Here is an 18439-nt window from a genome sequence, read left to right as displayed (position 1 = left end):
TTCTCTCTCTGCCTTTTGATTAGTTTGAATAGGGGTTTGTCAATCTTGTTGATTTTCTCAAAGAACCAGCTCTTTGTTTCATTGATTCTTTGGATTGTTTTCTGTGTTTCTATTTTGTTGATTTCAACCCTCAGTTTAATTATTTCCAGTCTCCTACTACTCCTTGGTGAGTCTGCTTCTTTTATTTCTAGATCTTTCAGGTGTGATGTTAAGTCTCTAATGTGAGCCTTCTCCATTTTCTTTATGTGGGCACTTAGTGCTATGAACTTTTTTCTTAGCACTGCTTTCATAGTGTCCCATATGTTTGGGTATGTTGTGTCTTTATTTTTGTTGATTTCAAAGAAGACTTTAATTTCTTTCTTAATTTCTTCCTTGACCCAGGGTTGGTTCAGTAGTTGACTATTCAGTTTCCATGAGTTTGTAGGCTTTCTGGGGGGTAGAATTGTTGTTGAATTCTAACTTTATTCCATGGTTATCCGATAAGACACAGGTGGTTACTACAATTTTTTGTATCTGTTGATGTTTGCTTTGTTATCAATATGTGATCAATTTTTGAGAAGGTTCCATGAGATTCTGAGAAGAAGATATATTTTTTTCTATTTGGGTGGAATGTTCTGTAGATGTCTGTTAAGTCCATTTGATTCATTACATCTATTAGTTTTCTTATTTCTCTGTTAAGTTTCTGTCTGGTTGATCTGTCCATTGGTGAGAGAGGAGTGTTGAAATCTCCTACTATTAGTGTGTGGGGTTTGATATGTGATTTGAGTTCCAATAATGTTTCTTTTACATATGTGGCTGCTTTTATATTAGGGGCATAGATATTCAGGATTGTGACTTCATCCTCATGAATTGTTCCTGTTATGAATATAAAGTGTCCATCTCGATCTCTTCTGATTGATTTTAGTTTGAAATTAATTTTGTTAGATATTAGTATAACCATACCCACTTGCTTCTTAGGTCCTTTTCCCAACCTTTTACTCTGAGCTAGTGTCTGTCTTTGAGGTTGAGGTGTGTTTCTTGTAAACAGCAGAATGTTGGATCCTGTTTTCATATCCATTCTCTTAACCTGTGCCTTTTTATCGGTGAATTGAGTCAATTGATATTAAGTGATATTAATGACCAGTGGTTGTTAACTCCAGTTATAATTTTTTAGTGGTAGTGTTTGTGTGTTTCCCTTCTTTGAGTTTTGCTGGTGGAGGGTTGTCAGATGTCTGTGTTATTATGGGTATTGTTGGCTTCCTTGGGTTGTGGTTTTCCTTCTAGTACTTTCTATAAGGCTAGGTTTGTGGTCATATATTGTTTAAATCTGTTTTTTTTTTTTTGTCCTGGAATATCTTGTTTTCTCCATCAATGGTGAAAGAAAGCTTTGCTGGGTATAGTCTGGGCTTGCATTCATGGTCTTTTAGTGTCTGCAGCACATCTATCCAAGACCTTCTGGCTTTCATGGTTTCCATAGAGAAGTCAGGTGTAATTCTAATAGATTTACCTTTGTATGTAGGGATAAGCTCCACCCATTGGGGGCGTGTTTGCCTCAGGCAAATGTTTACTGATAAATCTGCCGGGGCGTGATCCCAGCAGCCATTTTTGCTCTGCTTTCCTGTTCTCTGCGGGAACTTGTGGTCCTGTAAGTCTATTTCCCCATTAAAGCTGTATATATTTTTTATAATCTGTCTGCATTCATTTACATCGTTACATTTTGGCATCCAATGTCAGGCTATTTTGCCCCTGCCCCGGCACAGGGGGGTGCAAGCTCCATCTTTCCCAGCCTTTGTGAGCAAGTTAGTTACCGGAGCTCAGGAAGTGCAATTGGGCGAGCATAGCCTGCTAGCTTTCACAGCGCACTCGCTGCTTGCTTTCCGTTCCCCCACTCCAGGCCACAATACAGTCGCAGAGCGGCGACCCTCACTCGGCCCCTTATGCCTATGGTGGGCCTGCCCCTTCTTTCAGACTTACTCGGGCCAGAGCAGTTAACCGCTCCCTGCCTGCCTTCCAAAGCCCCACTGCCTGAATTAACGGAAGCACCTGCGGTTTTGAAACAAAAGCCACCACAGCAGAAGACAAAGTGACCCCTTCTGCGACCAATCTAACTTCTCAGGCAGTACAATAATTTTCGTTTTGAGTTAATTGTTTCAGACCGGCTCTGGCTTAGACCACGTGGACTCAGGTGCATTTCTTTCACCACCACTGGCAGGAAAACGTCATTACAGGTAAATAATTTTCTTTTATAAATAAGAAAAATGTCTGAAAATATTACCATTCAAGACTTTAACAGCCTTTTCAATTGTACCATGTGGGAGATTTTACAAGAAGTATCTGTCAGCCCACAGATATGGATATTTCTGGGATTCGTAGTTTTCCTTGGTACTATGTGGTTTGATAATAGAAATATGATAAAGTCTTTACGAGACGAGGTTGAATACTTAAAAACAATTGAGAATGACAACAATCTTCTCAAAAATCAGTTTGAAGTTCTCCAGGCAGAGAACAGATCTTTGTTTAACACAACTCGACAAACTGAACAAAATTTAGAAGAGGTACAGGCTGATGTTAAGGAGAAATTCATTACCATGGAAGAGGGAACAGCTGATTTGGATTGTAAGCTTCAGTCCCTTTCTGTAAGAATTGAAACATTAATGGCTGATATTAAGGAGAAATTCATTACCATGGAAGAGGGAACAGCTGATTTGGATCATAAGCTTCAGTCCCTTTCAGTAGGAACTGAAATATTAACTGAGAGAATCAAAACTGCTGAATGTGACAATCGGATTTTGTCTAAAGCTTATGACAGATTGGTGGAAAGATTGTCAATACAAGAAGGCATGGTTTATGCTATAAAAATTATGTCCAAAAATGAGACATTATCTCTAATGGACAAACTTCATACTTTAAAATCCTCAATGAAGGCTTTAGAACATAATTCTGGACAGGAGATTTAGACATTGCAGAAGGCAATGGTGAATAGAATTGAAAAGATTGAGGAATTTCTAAATTCTGATGAAGAAGAGCAAGGGGTAGAAAGGCAAATTTTAACTACATCTGTGGGTAAATCTCTCCAGGACAATTTCCACAGAGCTCTACCTACAGTTCTACCTGCCTTTCCATTAATAACAACAGAGAAAGTTGTTGGTTCCAGATACCCTAGGGTCATCAAGGAAGATACATGGGAACCTGTCCGTATGAATGATCTCAAAGAAATTAAACAGGCTGTAATGACTTTTGGGATGCATGCCTCTTTTGTTAAAGAGATGCTAAGATCTTGGGCCACGACAAGCAAAGTAACTCCCTCTGACTGGTTACAACTGAGCTCTGCTGTACTTGAGAGTGGACATCAATTGAAATGGAAATGCTTATTCAGGCAAGAGGCTAGACTTTTAGAACAGCAGGAAAGAGCAAAGGGAATTGAGATTTCCATAGATCAAATTCTAGGAGAGGGGCTCTTTTCTGACCCTCAGGAACAATCTAATTTGGATGAAAACACACTTTCCATGTGTACTACAGCAGCCTTAAGGGCTTGGGACAGGGTGCAAGACCCAGGAAAGAGAATGGAATCATTTGTCAGAGTTAAACAGGGTCAGAGAGAACCCTTTAGTGACTTTTTACAAAGACTAACTAAAGCTGAAAAATAAGGATATCTGACCCAGAAGCAAAACGTATAATGATCGAGTCTTTGGCTTATGAAAATGCAAATGTGGAATGCAAAAGGATTTAGGGACCTTTAAAGCTCAGATCAGCGCCATTGGAAGAATGAGTCTTGCATACACTGAATGTTGATACATTTGACTATGGCACTGAAGCATGGGTAGAAGAAGCAATTTCCAATGGTAAAAGGAGACATCAGAATACCAAATGTTTTAATTGTGGCAAAATGGGTCATATGAAAAGGAATTGTAGACAACAGATTTTCAGAAATAATAGTAATGCATCTTCTAGAAATAACAGAAATAGGAGGACTCAGCCTTCAGGTTTATGTAGAACATGTGGAAAAGGCAGATGCTGTATGAATGAATGCAGGTCTACAAGAGATAGACAAGGCAACCTGATACAGATGGGAAACGTGAGAGGGGTGCCTCACAAACCCCCATGGCAAACATGGTTCAGTCATTTCCAGTTACTGCAGAGAATGTGCCTCGTCAGGACAATTAGGAAGCCCCATGCCTATTGTTACAAGCAATAATGATCAGAAAGATGAGTTCCATGTGTTTTGGCAAACTTCTATAAATGATCAAAGACCAAAGCTGAGAGTGTGTGTAAATGGCATTTTTATTACTGGCCTGCTGGACACAGGTGCGGATGTAAGTATCATTACCCCAGAATCTTGGCATCCATATTGGCCTCTTCAGAAAGTAAATGTTCAGTTCCTAGGAATTGGAACCCTATCTCGAGTAAGGCAGAACACAAGATGTGGTGAATGTATAGGACTAAAGGGACAAATAGGAAAATTAAGACCATATGTAGCCAATATTGCAATGAATTTATGGGGTCGTGACCTATTACAACAATGGAATACCCAAATTAACATTCCTGCTACTTCTAGAGCCTATATTTCTGAGAATAATATTAAAAGATATTACAAATGGAGAAAACTGGCCATTTGGGCTGTACAAGAACAAGCAATTGATGTCCCTTCAGAGATACCAACAGCCTTGCCTCTAAAATGGTTGACTGAGAAACCAATATGGACAAAGCAATGCCCTTTAGCTGAGGAAAAGTTACAGGCTTTAGAACAGTTGGTACAAGAGCAATTAGATGCTGGACATATAGAAGAATCTACCAACCCTTGGAATTCTCCTGTATTTGTGGTTAAGAAAAAAATCAGGTAAATGGAGAATGGTGACAGATCTCAGGGCTATCAACAAGGTTATTCAACCTATGGGCCCTCTGCAATCTGGAATTCCTTTGCCCTCTTTATTGCCAAAAGGATGGCCTCTCATAATTATTGATTTAAAGGATTGTTTTTTCACTATACCTTTACAAAAAGAAGATAGAGAAAAATTTGCTTTCACAGTGCCTACTTATAATAATTCTCAACCTTCGAGGAGGTACCACTGGGCCGTCCTCCCCCAGGGTATGTTAAATAGCCCCTCCCTGTGCCAATATTTTGTGAATCAACCATTGCGAATAATACGCAAGAAATTTCCAAAATCGATAGTATATCATTATATGGACGACATTTTGTTATCTGATTCAAACATGGATACCTTGAACAGACTGTTTGAAGAAATAAAAATACTTTTACCTAAATGGGGATTACAAATTGCTCCTGAAAAGATTCAGAAGGGAGATTCTGTTAATTATTTAGGTTATAAAATAGGTTTGCAAAAAATTAAGACACAAAAGGCACAAATTCGGAGAGATCGCCTACGGACGGACTCTTAATGACTTTCAAAGACTGTTAGGGGACATTTCCAGTCTACGACCAGCTATTGGGATAACACCTGATCTAATAATTCATTTGAACAAAACCTTGGATGGTGACAAAGATTTAAACAGTCCCAGAGAATTAACAGCTGAAGCAGAAAAGGAACTGACAATGATTGAGGAAAAAGTACAACAGGCACATGTGGACAGGGTAAATCCAGAGCTTGATTGTATTCTCATCATACTACCATCAAAAATTTCCCCTACAGGAATTTTAATGCAGAGAGATGATATTATCTTGGAATGGATCTTTTTACCACATAAACCAAGTAAGAAACTGAAAACTTATGTGAAAAAAAGTCTCTGAGTTAATTATAAAAGGCAAGTTGAGACTTCATCAACTAGTAGGCATAGACCCAGCAGAAATTATAGTGTCTTTCACTGCTGATGAACTAAAGAAATTATGGGAAGATAATGAACCATGGCAAAGAGATTGTGCTAATTTTTTGGGAGACATTAATAACAACTATCCAAAAAGCAAGAGGCTTAACTTCATAAAGAGAACTTCTTGGATCCTTCCTCGAATCATCTGTGATACTCCAGTAACTGGAGCCTGTACATTCTATACTGATGCCAATAAATCAGGGAAGGCAGGTTACAAATCAGAAGACTTGGGTAAGGTGGAACAAAGTCCTTATGATTCTGTCCAGAAGGTAGAATTATATGCCATTCTTATGGTGCTAAAGGATTTTAAAGAACCTATTAATATAGTTACTGATTCACAATACACAGAAAAAGTTATTTTACATATTGAAACTGCTGAATTTATACCTGATGATACAGAACTAACCACTTTGTTTATCCAGGTGCAATATTTGATTAGGAACAGGCTTTGCCCTATGTACATAACAAACATCCGATCCCATATGGGTCTGCCAGGTCCTTTAGCACAAGGTAATGCAGAAATTGATCAATTATTGATTGGTAGTGTGCTACAAGCCTCTGAATTTCATAAAAAACATCATGTTAATAGCAAAGGTTTGAAGAAAGAGTTTTCTATTACACGGCAACAAGCTAAGGAGATTGTAAAGAAATGCCCTACTTGCTCTTTCTATAACCAAATGCCACTGCCTGCAGGGGCTAATCCAAAGGGCACCCAAAGGAACGAAATCTGACAGATGGATGTGTTCCACTTTGCAGAATTTGGCAAATTAAAATATGTTCACACCGTTGACACTTATTCAGGCTTTCAGTGGGCAACGGCTTTAAGTTCAGAAAAAGCTGATTCAGTAATCACTCATTTATTAGAAGTCATGGCTATCATGGGTATACGTACACAAATAAAGACAGATAATGGTCCTGCTTATGTCTCTAGGAAAATGAAACGTTTTTTTGATTATTACAATATCAAGCATGTTACAGGTATACCATACAATCCTACAGGTCAAGCAGTCATAGAAAGATCAAATCGAACTATAAAGGATATGTTGAACAAACAGAAAGGGGTGGAAAACACCCCCAGAAATAGGTTACATAATGCTTTGTTAACCTTGAATTTTCTCAACGTTAATGAGAAGGGAACATTGGCTGCAGAAAGACATTGGATAATGGAAAAGTCTACTGAACTAAATCAACCAGTTTATTTCAAGGATGTGCTGACCTCACAATGGAAGCCAGGAGATGTGCTGCGTTGAGGAAGGGGATTTGCTCTTGTCTCCACAGGTGAGGAAAAATTGTGGATACCGTCAAAATTAATAAAGGTTCGTTTTGATGAAGAGAAGCCACTTGGGAAAGATAAATAGCAATTCAATCACATGGATGGCAATCATACTGATGGTAAGTAATACAGATAGGTTGGGGGTAGGGTTCTCTTCTTATCTCCACAGGAAAATACCCATCTTCAAAGAATTTAAGGGACCCTGAATATTTAATTACTGATGGAGGGACATGTTCTGTAAGTATTAATTATATATATATATATATATATATATATATATATATATATATATATGTCTTAAACTTTCTTTGCCTTTCCTCATATCTGTGTCTTTCTTTATATGTCAGTATATGTCCTTGTTGTTAATGTTTAAATTTCCCATAACAAGCAACAAATTTTCCTACAGTAATCTTTGAAGTTTCCAGGATGAAGATGGGGCCCCACAACATCAACTCAATCTGGTTTTTATGACGTCATGAATTTTTTTTTTAAGCGGTAATATTAGACCTGTTTTTTGGTACCAACTACACGAGACAATTTCAAATGGTGTACATTTTTGACAACACTCTGGCCGGACCTTCTCAAAACGCTCAGAGAGTAGTTACAATTTTCTTAGGTCAAAGGTTAAATTGGGAATTTTACCATCATTTGCTTTCACAGGACCCCCTAAGAAGAACATCGCCCCCATGTCAGCTAGAAGCAATCTTAGAGTACAACATCCCCTCTCCCAACAGAGTTTGCCCTCAGGGTTCGGGACATCTTTTAGTGGTTGGTTTAGGGTTGAGGGGATGGGGTGATATTTATGGAATTAGGGGTGTTTTCAAAAAAAAAAAAGAAGAAGAAATAGTAGGGGGATTAACTGGTTTTATGGGATGATTGGTATTTGTGAATTACTGTTTATAGAAAATTGTATTGGTACTGTTTCTTGTATATTGATAAATTGAATGTGAGTGTTCCTACCTCTATTTTTGTATGAGTATGCTTATAACTTTGTCTATATTGTATTGATACATCTACCATATTACAATGTACATTTCTACCTCTGATACTATGACATTGTTTACAGTTGAAGATCATTGTCTTTATATATCGCACAGTTGTTTATTCTTTTAGTCTTCAAGTTAGATAGGTATTGAGAATTATATCTCTATGTTATTTAGACTCCTTGAGATAGAATGTTTAGCAAAACTTTTGTTCTCAATATTGTTTGTTATATTTATGATTTGTTATTATTGTATATGGTTGTATTTGGTTTAGTTCTGTCTTATTTAGACAAAAGGGGGAGATGTAGGGATAAGCCCCACCCATTGGGGGCGTGTTCACCTCGGGCTAATGTTTACTGATAAATCTGCTGGACGTGATCCCAGCAGCCCTTTTTGCTCTGCTTTCCTGTTCTCCGCTGGAACCTGTGGTCCTGTAAGTCTATTTCCCCATTAAAGCTGTATATATTTTTATAATCTGTCTGCATTCATTTACATTGTTACATTTGTATGTTACTTGACCTTTTTCCTTTGCAGCTCTTAATATTCTTTCTTTATTCTGTATGTTTTGTGTTTTGATTATTATATGGCAAGGGGATTTTTTTTGATCCTGTCTATTTGGTATTCTGTAAGGTTCTTGTACCTTCATAGGAATCTCCTTCTTTAGGTTGAGAAAGTCTTCTTCTATAATTTTATTGAATATATTTTCTTGACCTTTGAACTGTAATTCTTCTCCTTCTTCTAACCCTGTTATTCTTAGGTTTGGTCTTTTCATGGTGTCCCAGATTACCTGGATGTGTTATGTTAAGAATTTGTTGGATTTGCTGTTTTCTTTGATCAATGAGTTTGTTTCATCTATACTATCTTCAGCGCCTGAGATTCTTTCTTCTATCTCTTGCATTCTGTTGGTTATACTTGTCTCTGTAGTTCCTGTTCATTTACCCAGACTTCCATATACAGCCATTCCTCGGTTTGTGTTGTCTTTATAGCCTCCATTTTGGTCTTCAAGTCTTGACCTGTTTCTTTTACCTGTTTGATTGTTTTTTCTTGGTTTTCTTGGGTATCTGTGAGGGATTCATTATTTTCTTCTAACTTTTTGTTTGTCTTCTCTTCCATTTCTTTGAGTTTTTCACATCTTGTTTAAGGGTTTCCATCATTTTCTTTTTTTTTATTTTTATTTTTTTATTAATTAATTTATTTAATTATTAAAGATTTTTGCCTCTTCCCCGCCACCACCTCCCAATCCCTCCCCCTCCCCCAAGCAAGTCTTCCTTCCTCCTCAGCCCAAAGAGCAAGCAGGTTTCTCTGCCCTGTGGGAGGTCCAAGGACCACCCACCTCCATCCAGGTCTATTAAGGTGAGCATCCAAACTACCTGGGCTCCCACAAAGCCATTACGTGCAATAGGATCAAGAACCCATTGCCATTGTTCTTCAGTTCTCAGTAGTCCTCATTGTCCATTATGTTCAACGAGACTGGTTTTGTCCCATGCTTTTTCAGACCCCGGCCAGCTGGCCTTGGTGAGTTCCCGATAGAACATCCCCATTGCCTCAGTGTGTGGGTGCACCCCTCGCAGTCCTGAGTTCCTTGCTCGTGCTCACTCTCCTTCTGCTCCTCCTTTGGATCGTGAGACTTCAATCCAGTGCTCCAATGTTGGTCTCTGTCTCTGTCTTCTTTCATCGCCTGATGAAGGTTAATATTCAGGGGGATGCTTATATGTTTTTCTTTGGGTTCACCTTCTTATTTAGTTTCTCTAGAATCACGAATTATAGGCTCAATGTCCTTTATTTATGGCTAGAAACCAATTATGAGTGAGTACATCCCATGTTCCTCTTTTTGGGTCTGGCTTACCTCACTCAGGATAGTGTTTTCTATTTCCGTCCATTTGTATGCAAAATTCAAGAAGTCATTGTTTTTTACTGCTGAGTAGTACTCTAATATGTATATATTCCATACTTTCTTCATCCATTCTTCCATTGAAGGACATCTAGGTTGTTTCCAGGTTCTGGCTATTACAAACAATGCTGCTATGAACATAGTTGAGCATATACTTCTGTTGTATGTTTGGGCATCTCTTGGGTATATTCCCAATAGTGGTATTGCTGGGTCGAGAGGTAGGTTGAACCCGACTTTCCTGAGAAACTGCCACACTGCTTTCCAAAGTGGTTGCACAAGTTTGCATTCCCACCAGCAATGGATGAGAGTGCCCCTTTCTCCAATGTTACATTTAAAGTCGATTTCTTCTACTTCTTCTGGATTAGGGTCTTCAAGTCTTCCTGTTGCGTGTTCACTGGATTCTGGTGTTGTCCTGTTTCTTTTCAGGTTGTTGGAGGAATTCTTGCATTGGTGCCTGCCCATCTCTTCCTTCAATACGGCCAGGAGAGTCTTGGCATCTTGGTCTAATCTTTGCTGTGACTAACTGTGTACTTGGGGGATTTTTTTGTCTGCCCTCTCTTAGGACCCCTCAGCACTGGAGCTGGCTCTCAGATACCCTCCACCCTGAAGCAGACTGTGCTGGCGGATCACTCTGGACCTCCTCAGCATGGGAGCAGGGCCTCTTGCTGAACTCCAAAGACCTTGCAGACAAAAGGGCAGGCTTGGGGGACAGGGTGGAGTGGTACAAAGAAGCCCCAGCAGCAGGGCCACTCACCACTGGCTCTCCAGACCCCTCAGCCCTGAAGCAGGCTGAGTTGGGGGATCCAAGGACCCTGCAGATGAAAAGGAGTGCTTGGAGGCAAGTTGGAATGGGGTAAAGAAAGCCAGTAGCCAGGAACACGCCCCACTGGATGGCCAGAAAAGTTTAGGGAATTGGAGGGTGCCTGGACTTTGTTCCCCAGGACTGGCCAGCTGGGCCGCCACTCACTCACCACTCCGGATTTCCTCAGCAAAGAAGCAGGGCCTCTTTCTGGGCTCCAAGGACCTCGCAAACCAGATTCTTAATCTTTGGTAACTAGTTGACTCTCTTCTGGGCCAGATTTACATACACAGTGGCCACTGTGCTCATGAACGTGTTGGTGAGGAGGCTGCTTGCTGCCTCCTTGCTGTGGAAGGACACATTTTTGAGATGAAGTATGAACTGGTCACATAATCGAGGGAAGAAGCGTGGGCTACTGTCCCCAAAAGGAACTAGACATTTATACATTTTAAGTCTTTGTTAAGTAGATGAAGGGAAAAATACCTAATTAGAATATGTGCTGAGTCCTTTTACATCATTTTCTAAGCTGTTATTTTTATTCATGATTTTCTCAGGTTGATCTCTCAAATGAATTTTTTTTTCGAGAGAGAGGGTTTCTCAGTGTAGGATTGTCTGTCCTTAAATTCACTCTGTAGACCAGGCTGGCCCCGAACTCATAGAGATCCACCTGCCTCTGCCTCCCAAGTGCTGGGAAAAAGGGCATGTGCCACCACCACCTGGCTCAAATGAATAAACTTAGAATTCTTTGGTGAAAGTTGGAGAATCACGTTTTCTGAATATTCATAAGGAGAAACAATGTTACCTCCTTTTGCATTTCTATTAAATCATCTGTCACTCTATTTGGGTATTATTTTTGTTTTCTGAGTATCAGTTAATGTGCCTTAATCATTTTAATAAAGTTTTGGTAGTTTCCTAGACTAATGTCTAGGAACTAATGTCTAATGTCTGCTGTATTTTCTCATTGGTCCTAAACATTTGTCTAAAGGCTTGGACATTGCTCAGCAGTTCAGAATCTCTGGGACTAGCCCAATGGCTTTTTTTTTAATATTTATTTATTTATTATGTGTACAATATTCTTTCTGCGTGTATGCCTGAAGGCCAGATGAGGGCACCAGACCTCTTTACAGATGGTTGTGATCTACCATGTGGTTGCCGGGAACCGAACTCAGGACCTCTGGAAGAGCAGGCAATGCTCCTAACCACTGAGCCATCTCTCCAGCCCCCCCCAATGGCTTTTGAATGTGCTTCAGTGTAGTGTGGAGCTGCGGGCCTGCTTTTTGTCCTGCCCGGCTCCTGCCCGGCTAGCTTTATACCTGAAATAATTACACGGAAACTGTATTCTTTTAAACACTGCTTGGCCCTTTAGCTCTAGCCCTTACTGGCTAATTCTCATATCCCGATCAACCCATCTCGAATAATCTGTGTAGCACCAGTCTTACCGGGAAAGATTCAGCATGTCTGACCTGACGGCTGGCTGCATCGCGTCTTCCTCTGAGAGGAGCTGCTCTGCATCTGAGCTCACTTCCTCTTCCTCCCAGCATTCTATTCTGTCTACTCCACCCACCTAAGGGATGGCCTATCAAATGGGCCAAGGCAGTTTGTTTATTGACAAATGACCTTCCTCCATCATTTCCCCTTTTTCTGTTTAAACAAAAAAAAAAGGGAAGGCTTTAACTTTAACATAGCAAAATTACATATAACAAAACAGTCATCAAGAATTACAATATTTACATCTATTTTATCTTTATCATAACTAAGGAAAACTATAACTAACTATATATTCTTCAACTCCATCAAAGACTCGAGAAGGATACAATATTATCTAAGTAAATGAGAAGTAAGCAACTTACAAAACTCTAGAAATCACAGAGACATCTCTCTGCGGGTTCTCTGTGTCCAGTTTATGCAGTAGTCCAGGCAAGAGCAGTTTCTTGCCCAAATGGCTATCAAACTCCATAAGGTGCCTCTTCGATGCCCATCTTCTTCTTGAAGTAGATTGGTGCTGCCAGGAGCAGACGTGTCTCATTGTCATGAAAAATCCTAAGTTATTAAAACACTTAAAATGCCATATTTTATAATCTTTGAAAGATATGAAGAATGCCTATCTAAAATATATCTATGTACATCTAGAAAATCTAACTAACATGACTACAAGCTTGACTATTATTGATAATTATCCATTAACAACCTATATACATTACATTTTTAAGTGAACTACACAATCACAATACCTTAATCAATATCAGAAATACATATACATATAATAAAATTGACCTTAAATTAATATTAGTAAACCAAGATTCATATCAATGCAAATTATTCACATCTATATCACTTCAATGCAAGTGCTCCTTCTATGTGTCAGACTGAGGTGCAAGCTTGTCCTATTTCACTTGAAATCTCAAAACAGTATGTTAAACTCTATTTTCATGCAGAGATACAGAATTCCCAAGTTGGGAAGCAATTATGTTGTCATAATAACACAAAATGAACACTTTGGTAAGAAAGAATAAAACTCTAGTCAAAACCCATAGCCAATGTGGGGTCTAAGAAGAAAACAGATGGCTGAAGAAATTGTAAGCTGTATGATAGACAAGGAAATGTGCATATTAACAGGTGATGGACTCACACAAACTGTTCAGGATGTGGCTCAGTGGGAAGCCTTGAGTTCTGTCCCCAGCACCTTGAAAACAAAACAAAACAAAAATAATCAAAGTAAATAGATTAAGAAAAACACATGGAAAGAAGAATAGACAAAAGATTAGATGAGAGAAATGGCTGATGATTGTCTACAGCAATGTTTAGTCATTATTAAGTAAAGCAGTACTGAAGCGATTTAGGAGATATTTTAAGAATCATTCAAGATATACTTTAGCACTACTAAGTTTTATTTATGATGGTTTATTGATAGCATTATGGCTTAGTTTGTCTTTTGTCTTGTGCTATAATGATAAAGAATTTCTTTTCTGCTCTTCCACTGAGCTGTCATTCCAACCCTAAATTCTTTAACTCAGCTCCAGCTGCTGTTGCTGCTACTTGTTGTTTAGTTTTGTCTTGTTTACTAATAAATCCTTTTTCTGGGTCTGCAAGGTGACTCAGCCAGAAAAGGCACCTGCTACCAATCCTAATGATGTGTCTTTGATCTGAGATCTACATGATGGAAAGAAAGAACTGACTTCTACGTGTCCTCTGACTGACACAGTGCGCCCACCCACACAAATAAGTACTATTAGACATTTCCTTTTTCTGTTTTGTTTTTAGACAACTGTAGGAAGAATACCAATAGACAGATGATGTGGAATGCCCCTTTGCATGCTATGAATATGTTTTATTACCATTGGCTAATAAAGAAGCTGCTTTAGGCCTGTAGCAGCGCAGAATAGAGCAAGGCAGGAAATCCAAGCAGAGATAGAAGAGAAAAGAAGGTGGAGTTGGGGAGACACCATGTAGCTAATGAAGGAGCCATACACACGAACTTTACCCAGTAGGCGACAGCCTGTGGCGAAACACAGAATAATAGAAATGGCTTTTTTTTTTACGCTGTAGGAGTTAGTTAATAAGAAGTCTAAACAAACAATGTTTTAATTAATATAGTTTCTGTGTGATTATTTCAGACCTGGGCAGCAGGAAACAAATGAGAGGCCTCCATCAACAGATGGAAACGATTATTTTTAACACCACTGAATTTTTTTGTTTCTTTGTTTTTCTTTTGGTTTTTTGAGTCAGGGTTTTTCTGTGTAGCTTTGGAACCTGTCCTGAAACTCACCCTGAAGACCAAGTTGGCCTTGAACTCACAGAGATCCACCTGCCTCTGCCTCCCAAGTGCTGGGATCAAAGGTGTGTACCACCACCACTCTGTTGTTGGTTTTTCAAGATAGGGTTTCTCTGTGTAGCTCTGGCTGTCCTGGAATTAATTCTGTAGACCAGGATGGCCTTGAATTCACAGAGATTCACCTACCTTTGCTTCCCAAGTGGGCCACCACACCTGGCTACACCTCTGAATTTCATTTGTAATTTCCAAGAGCTATACATGTCAAGTTATAAAGCAAGTGTGTGCATACATGCATGCACACACACCAGTTGTTGTTCTATGATGTGTTTGTTGTTCAGATAATTGCAAGAACTATTTATGACTAATTAATATAGAATTTAGTTGGCTCCGCCTGCCTTCCTTTTCTACTGATTACAGATACATAATCAAGCAGTAGCATTTATTTCTAACACACCACACACACACACACACACATTTAAATTATTCTTGGTTACTATTGTATGGTTTCTAGAGTTGTCAAATTGTTAAATCTGGCCTTTCCCACCTGTGTTTTCTGTGGGCTGGACTTTGTTTGTGTTCTTTGTGATTTAGTGAATAGACTGGAAACTGGCAAAAGAGTACAGTGGGCAATTGATGTGTAAACTAGGTGTCAGGGAGAAATGCTGAAATAAGGGTAATTTTAAAGCAAGTAATTCCTGCTAAGCAAAGATTCTTTTGGATACTTCAGAAGTTTATTTACAAAAATAAACACAAACAGGGCGTGATGGCTCATTCCTGCAGACCCAGTACTCTGGAGACTTAAGCAGGAGGATTACTACTTAAATTCAAGGCGATCCTATGCTTCAGAATAAGACTAGAAAAGCAAATAAAAGTGGGCTGGTAAGATGGCTCAGAGATTAAGAACACTGACTGTTCTTCCAAAGGTACTGAGTTAAATGTCCAGCACCCACATGGTGGCTCACAGCCATCTGTAATGAGATCCGGTGCCCTCTTCTGGCCTGCAGGCACACATGAAGGCAGAACACTGTATACATAATAAGCAAACAAGCAAACAAACAAATAACAAATAAAAGGTCTGAGCGCCAACATTTCAAGTTATTTTAATACCTTCAGTGGGATTTACTGAAATGTTGAAATTTTGTTATATTTTGTTTTTGACACAGGGTCACCTGTATCCCAAGCTGGCTTCCAACTCACTACTACTGCTCAGGATGACCTTGAACTTTTGGTTTTCCTTACCTCTGTTGAGTCTTCTAACCTTGTCCTGACCACCCCTCCCTACCTATTTGTCATGTGACATTTTAGACAAGGCACTGCTGGATATACAGCCGTGAAGCAGTGAACAAAAACACACGGATGTGACATTGTTATCATGTCTGTCTATTCTTGTGCTTCATCTTGGAAAGGAAACCCCACTCCTATGTCCGGAGCTTTAACACATAGAATTCTCTGACACCCAGATCTCTCAAGTGCCCAGGAAGGAACTTATAGGTGACTACATGGCAAAAAACAAAGCAAATGAACAAACGGAAAAGCAAAGGATCCAGTTATGAGCTGTACTGTAGGGACACTGTTGGCTAGTTAGTCATGGTGACACTCACACTTGAGCGGCTGAGGCAGGAGGATTGTGAGTTCAAGGCAAACCTGGCCTACATGCATAGTGAGACCCTGTCTCAAAGGAAAGAAAAACTCTTAGGAGTCAAATCAGTGTTCCCTTTTTAGTGTATGACAAAAGAATCAGATTCGGTATCTTACCAAGGAGGACAATCCACAGTGGTGCTCGTTAGGAGAACTAGACAGCTTTCAGAGTAAGAGGAAACATAGCTAAAAATTTATTTCGTTGTTAGAGAGCATCATCAGCCCTTCATATGAATTGTTTGATTACACTGCTGCATAGCCTGTTATGATTTTTACCATCTGTTGCTTATGTGGCAAAGTCATTATGGGCTAATAGATATCCAGATTTTCCAGGGATTTGATGGTATAACCATATCAAAAGGTAGAGGCAGTCACCTAGGTAGGACTTCTGGGAATGGAATACAAGTCCATGGCCTTTTCTCTGTGGATATTTCACACGTAAGGTCTTTGGAAAATATGTGCGTACGCCTAGGCTGCTGTTACAGTCATAGGCTATTGTTAAGCTTTCAGAGTATAGATTCAAAAGGACTTTGAAAACACATTTTAAAATGTTCTTGATACAGAACCTTTGAGGAAGAAGAAGCAGATGTGCTTTGAATGCTAAATTTACTTAGATTTAAAAATACAAATCTTCCAGCAAAGTTGCCATGGCAACCTTTCTTAACATGTGTGTAAATTTTATGTCTGTCTCTTTGAGGTTTTCATCTTTCCCAATACATTGTCTAATCACAAAAATTGGGCACTGTGGTGTGTTTCTATATGGGTGGTGCCCCAAGGAAACCATACAGTTTTGGAAAATGTGGATCCAGCAATAGGGACAGTTCTGTGGCATGTGAACCTGCCAAGAGTAATGCCATCTTGCTCTCTGTGTGGTTGTAACTGATCTGATTTCAAAGATAAAGTTTGGTAATGAAAGAAACCCACGGTTATGTTCCACACTCCTGTTTATTCTTATCTAAGGGGTTTAGAGAAAGGTCTGAGAAAGTCTGGTAAATTGTGATGCAGCTTCCCTGAGACCGTCTAAATGTACTCTTTGGATGATGTCACAGGGTAACCCCAAAGCACAGCTACTTCCACAGTGGCAAGAGTGTGCAGAGGGATAAGCCCAAGCTGCTTCTGAGCCAAACCCCACCATTGCATCTCTCCTTCCACTCGGAGCTTCGGGTGTGTTTTCACTCTCAAATTCTAGTCTGCCTGTCAGGAGCAAGGAGAGCAGCAGGATTTAGAGGGGATTTTCACCCTCAGTTTTGATATTACAGATTTCTTTCTTCTTTTTTCCTTTCTTCCTTCCTTCCTTTTTGTTTTTGTTTTTCAAGACAGGGTATCTCTGTATAGCCCTGACTGTTCTAGAACTCACTTTGTGGACCAGGCTGGCCAGATATCCTTCTGCCTCTGCCTTGTAAGATTGAAGATTGTAGTGTAGCACTCCACTCCACTAAGACACTGACAACTTCTTGAGGTTTATGGTCAGCTTTTAAATCTGTGCAACAATCTTCAGTAGGACTGGATTGTGAAATATTGACTTTATTCTAGGTACCATCTGTGTCTTTGATATTACCTCTAGTGCTGTTGTAAATGAATCTCTTAGCTTTCTGTAGTTGAATCATGGACAAAGATTTATTTTTTTCTATTGGAAGGTCTTCTGATTTTTCCCTTAAAATTTCATTATAAGAGCCATGAAATAATCACAGATGACTACTTGGGGCCCATTAGCTCTAACTTCTTTTTTTTTTTTTTAAGATTTATTTATTAATTATGTATACATTGTTCTGCCTGCTTGTATGCTGTAGGCCAGAAGAGGGCACGAGACTTCATTACAGATGGTTGTGGACCACCATGTGGTTACTGGAAATTGAACTCAGGACCTCTAGAAGAGCAGCCAGTGCTCTTAACCTCTGAGCCATCTCTCCAATCCCCTAGCTCTAACTTCTTATTAGCTAACTCTTACATATTAATTTAACCCATCTCCATTAATCTGTGTATCATAGCTTACCAGCAAAGTTTCAGCATGTCTATTTCTGGCAATAGATCCATGGTGTCTTCCTCCTAGCATTCAGCCTAGCTTTCCCTGCCTACCTAAGTTCTGCCTTGCTATAGGTCCAAAGCAGTTTCTTTATTCATTAATGGTAATCACAGAACCCAGAGGAAATTCCCACATCTCTCATGGATAGGTAGGATTAACACAATAAATGTTAATGACAATATTACCAAATTAATATACAGATTCAATGCCATAACCATCTGATGGAGGAAGGTCATTGGTTAATAAAGAACCATTTGA

General features: G+C 39.3%; 1 protein-coding gene across 1 annotated transcript in view; it reads left to right on the top strand.

Moving 5' to 3' along the window:
- Positions 1–11183, top strand: part of LOC130869328 (cytochrome P450 20A1) — a 62249-nt gene extending 51066 nt beyond the window's left edge. The window contains 2 exon segments of the mRNA XM_057761314.1: positions 11025–11085; positions 11088–11183. Of these exon segments, the coding sequence (XP_057617297.1) occupies positions 11025–11085; positions 11088–11183 (157 nt within the window).
- Positions 11184–18439: the final 7256 nt, after the last annotated feature.

Source organism: Chionomys nivalis, chromosome 2, assembly GCF_950005125.1.
Source record: "Chionomys nivalis chromosome 2, mChiNiv1.1, whole genome shotgun sequence".
Taxonomy (NCBI): Eukaryota; Metazoa; Chordata; class Mammalia; order Rodentia; family Cricetidae; genus Chionomys; species Chionomys nivalis.
The sequence above is the reverse complement of the archived record's forward strand: the minus strand, read 5'-3'. Positions and strand labels throughout refer to the sequence as shown.